This window comes from Neltuma alba, unplaced genomic scaffold (genome assembly GCF_004799145.2).
Source record: "Neltuma alba isolate B1F8T4 unplaced genomic scaffold, ASM479914v2 tig00010243_pilon, whole genome shotgun sequence".
In the NCBI taxonomy this organism is placed as follows: domain Eukaryota; kingdom Viridiplantae; phylum Streptophyta; class Magnoliopsida; order Fabales; family Fabaceae; genus Neltuma; species Neltuma alba.
The window spans coordinates 6,368-10,918 of record NW_021635172.1 but is presented as its reverse complement, the minus strand read 5'-3'; the positions used below and the strand labels follow the sequence as shown (position 1 = coordinate 10,918).

Genomic DNA, 4,551 nt, shown 5'->3' with positions numbered 1-4,551 from the left:
GTCCCATCCACATCAATTAATGAGATGATGGGCCATTAGTCTAACTTGAAAAAGCTTGGGTTATAACTTTGTTACTATCTCCCCAGTTATTAATAAAAAATTCAGTTAAATTATTTGGAGATATTAATAAGAAATAGAAATCGATAAATTGCCTTAAAGTATTTATCTTTATCTTTTTTTCTAAACTAATTTTTCACTCTTATAAATTGATATATATATATAATCTAATAATACACGTAAATATTTTAAAGAGATTGTGTAACATATGCTATAATTAAGCAATCTAATAACTTTTTTAATCCCTCCAAATTAATCAATTGGATTTTATATTATGGACCGGAGGTAGTATATTATATAACTTGTGCGTGCATTATCAATTGGGAGATAATTATGTCATTCGAAAATGTTCTTTTTTTGGTTTTCCAGACCAAATTTTAACATATATATTAAATATCTGAAATCCGACAGCAATAATTTTAATTTAAATATTCCTTGTAGCTCCACAATCTATGCCACAACTTTCTAGAAAAAAAAATAGTTGGGAGCACATATTATTTATCCAATCATTAAAAAAATTCATTCAAGTCATTTTTATCCTTTTGAGTAATTTAAAACTTTAAAGTTTTTTTATAGCAAAATTTGAAAAACTATGGTGGTTGGATGGAACCTTATGAATTTTATGATTGTATCTATATGTTTGTCGTAGTTGACGGACAACAACATTAAGTCAATAATGAAAGACTTAAAAAAAAGTTGAATATGTTTTGAGAATCACCCCGACTATAACTTTGCGATTTTAACACGCCCACACATAATAACTCAACTACGAAATTTTTCCCACTTTATACGTATAAGTGTCTTCTTACTAGAAACAATCCTATTTGAAATATGATGGACGAATTCAATTATGAAAGACTTATAACTACAAAACATAATTTTCCACCGCACATACATTAGCAATTTATTTTGTCCAAAGAAAAATAGTCTCTTCCATGAACTGTTATTGTGCGGAAAAATTATTAAATTAATAATCGCTAGGCACAAAAATAATAGCAAGGAAGTTGGAATTCCATTCCATACTTTGCCACTAATCATGTGGTTGTTTATTAGTCTATAACAATAAACTTATATGCAAACACCTATAGAATGAGCACATTAATTAATTTTCTTTTTCATCATTATCCTGTCAATTTTATTTTCTCTTATTTTGACTAGTCTCTAATCAACTCCATACAAACAAATATGGATAGAATGGCCCACAATAATTTTCTATCTTCAACCATTAATTCCATCACTTTTGATGAAATAATTCTTTTGGTGATGTAATTAAATGTTAGTTAGATTTAGCAGAAAGGGCTAGTTTCTTACAATATAACGAACTAAGATTCTAATCTCTATTAGAAAATATACTCATTTAATACCTGACAATACTTTGAATATGATTGCTTCCAATAGGAAAATGTTTGTGTCTACAAAAAAAATGCTTTGTTGACATTGGTTATATTCTGACATATGTAAAAATAAAAGGATTGACTACATAATTTGATCATTCTTCTGAACAAGAAAAAATTAAACACCTTCTGTGCGTGTGTGCGGAGGATCTATTTGTTACTCTTACATATAGAAGGTTTCCAAGAAAAAATTAACTATGTGGCCTCGATGGATGAAATTAATTTTCCTTTTCAATAAATAAAAAAATTATACTACCTTCGGTTTTAACTATAAGACCTTATTTGTAGATTATAAACAAGATTTTATAATTAGGACATAAGGTAGTATAAATAAAATTTCTTATATTTTTAATCTTTATTTCTCTTATTTATTACCTAAATTTTACATTACAGGACGTATTCAATAGGTAGAACCCAACTTGAACAACGCGGCAGGTTAGAAAATAACAAAGGACCCATTATATCGCTCAATTAAATGATGGGCCATTTTTCTAACCACCAATATTCATGGAAAAAATATTCTAGCCACTAATACATAATAACGATCAAGTGGCTTAAAAAACAATTATTTAGAGTTTTTCGTAGTTTCTTAATTTATGCATTATGTTTTTTTTTAAATAAGAAAAACTTTCTGCAAGAAAATAATTATGGCACTATATATAAATAACCAGCAACTTTCTGCAATAAAATTCATGTTCTTTAAGCCTCTGAGTAATTTTTATTTTAAAACTTTTTTTTTGCAAATTAAAAAAATTACATACCTTAGTTGACCAGCACACGAGTAGACTTATTGGTCCCAAAAAAAGGGTGACAACTGTGGAACCTTCCTGTTTTTTTTCTTTGAACCTTAGAACACGCACGTTTACCTAAATACCTTTATTGTCATTGATGATTTTAATATCTTCATGTAATAATTAGAGAATAAAAGAATTATTTCCGCAGGTTATTTAAATGTGTATTAAATTCTTTTTATTTTAGCACTCTAAAATAAAAGGGTTTAATAAAGAATTTGAAAATATTTTATAACAGGTAAAAAGTTATCCTTAAATAAACTCCTTGCACGATGAAAAATGAAGTTAAAAAGAAAAGTTTTTCGTGTATTAAAAAAAAAATCGAAAGTGACATTATAAATACTAGCCACTCTCTTCTCCAAGAGTTACATGTCCATCGAAGCACAAAAAAATTGTTAGCAAAAACTCTTTGGTTGACGTAGTCATGGATGGTTCTTGCAATATCGTCGTGGTTGTTTTTCTTTGGTTACTTACCTTATCAAATGTTGATTTATGCATTTGCAGAACATCTTATGAGGTTCAGTGCCTTCCAAGTGAGCGAGATGCCTTACTTAAGATGAAGAGTCGTCTCTCAGATCCTTCAAATAGGCTCGCCTCTTGGTCTCTCCATGCAAATTGCTGCAGCTGGGTTTCAGTTGTTTGCCACAACATCACAGGCCATGTTCTTGAGCTCCACCTCACGACTCCACCTCCTTTACAGTTCAATGGCGATGATTTTATGAGACATTAATGTTTGGTGGTGAGGTACATTCTTCTTTGCTTGACCTGAAGCATTTGAATTATTTGGATTTGAGCAGTAATAATTTTGGAGGCATTCAAATACCTGGTTTTCTTGGCTCAATGACAAGCTTGACATATCTTAACCTATCTAATGCTCGATTTGCTGGAAGCATTCCTCTTCAGTTTTGGAATCTTTCCAATCTGATCTATCTTGACCTTGGAGGCAATTATTTGGAAGGAAGCATTCCTCATCAAATTGGAAATCTCTCCAATTTACAATATCTTGATGTCGGAGTTAATGAATTTAATGGAAGCATTCCTCGTCAAATTGGAAATCTCTCCAATTTGCAATATCTTGATCTCGGAGTTAATGAATTTAATGGAAGCATTCCTCGTCAAATTGGAAATCTCTCCAATTTGCAATATCTTGATCTTGGATATAATCAGTTTGGTGGAAGCATCCCCCATCAAATTGGAAACCTCTCAAATCTAATCAATCTTCATCTCGGATATGTTGAAAACCTTCAATGGGTTTCAGCTCTTTCTTCTCTTCAGCATCTTGAGCTGATTGATTTAAACCTATCCAACACCTTTGACTGGTTGCAGGATCTAGATTCACTTCCTTCCCTGAGAGAGTTGCACTTGTTAGGATGTGATTTGAACCATCATTTTGAACCATCAACCTTAAACTTTTCATCTTTAGCCATCCTTCATCTTTCTGATTCTGAATTGGGCACTTCATTGATTCCAAATTGGGTATTTCAACTGAAAAGATTAGTTCATCTTCAATAAACAGTAATGGTTTTCAAGGTCCCATCCCAGTTAGTATTCAAAACTTAACTCTCCTTCAACATCTTGATTTATCTGACAATCAGTTCAACTCTTCTCTTCCTGATTGGTTGTACAGTTTTAGTCATTTAAAGTCCCTCATTCTCTCTCAAAACTACTTGGTTGGCGCAATTTCTATGAATGTTGGAAACTTGACTTCTCTTGTTACTCTTGATTTAAATGGAAATCTTTTAGAAGGATCGATTCCAACTTCTATGGGAAATCTTTGCAACTTGAAAAAACTGGATATTTCAAACATGAAGTGCAACCAACAAATTTCTCAAATATTAAAAATTCTTTCAGAAAGATGTGTTTCTCATGCACTAGAGATTTTTTATATGAGTGATTCTCAATTATCTGGCCATCTCACTGACCAAATTGGTCTTCTTAAAATCTTGTTCAACTTGATCTTTCTCAAAACTCCATTCAAGGTGCACTTCCTGACTCATTAGGAAACATTAAGTCTTTGATATATCTTGATCTTTGGAACAACACTTTCAAAAGTGCAATTCCTATATCATTTGGAAATCTAACATCTTTGATGTATCTTGATCTCTATGAAAATCAACTTGAAGGAAATCCTTTCAAAATTCTAGGATCACTCTGTAAATTGAATTTCCTTAGTTTGGGACATAATCTTTTCAAGGAGTTGTCAAAGAAGCCCACCTTGTTAATTTTACCCACTTGCAAGAATTATGGGTACGAAAAAACCAACTCAATTTAAAAGTGGACCCTAATTGGGATCCTCCTTTCCAACTTTT

The 4,551-nt window shown here is 31.2% G+C and overlaps 1 protein-coding gene across 1 annotated transcript; it reads left to right on the top strand.

The window, feature by feature from the left end:
- The first annotated feature begins 2,971 nt into the window (after positions 1 to 2,971).
- On the top strand, positions 2,972 to 3,754 carry LOC114755242 (receptor-like protein 53). Its single transcript, XM_028944105.1, has one exon. It carries the CDS (start codon positions 2,972 to 2,974, stop codon positions 3,752 to 3,754), a length of 783 nt encoding a protein of 260 aa, XP_028799938.1.
- The last annotated feature ends 797 nt before the right edge of the window (positions 3,755 to 4,551 follow it).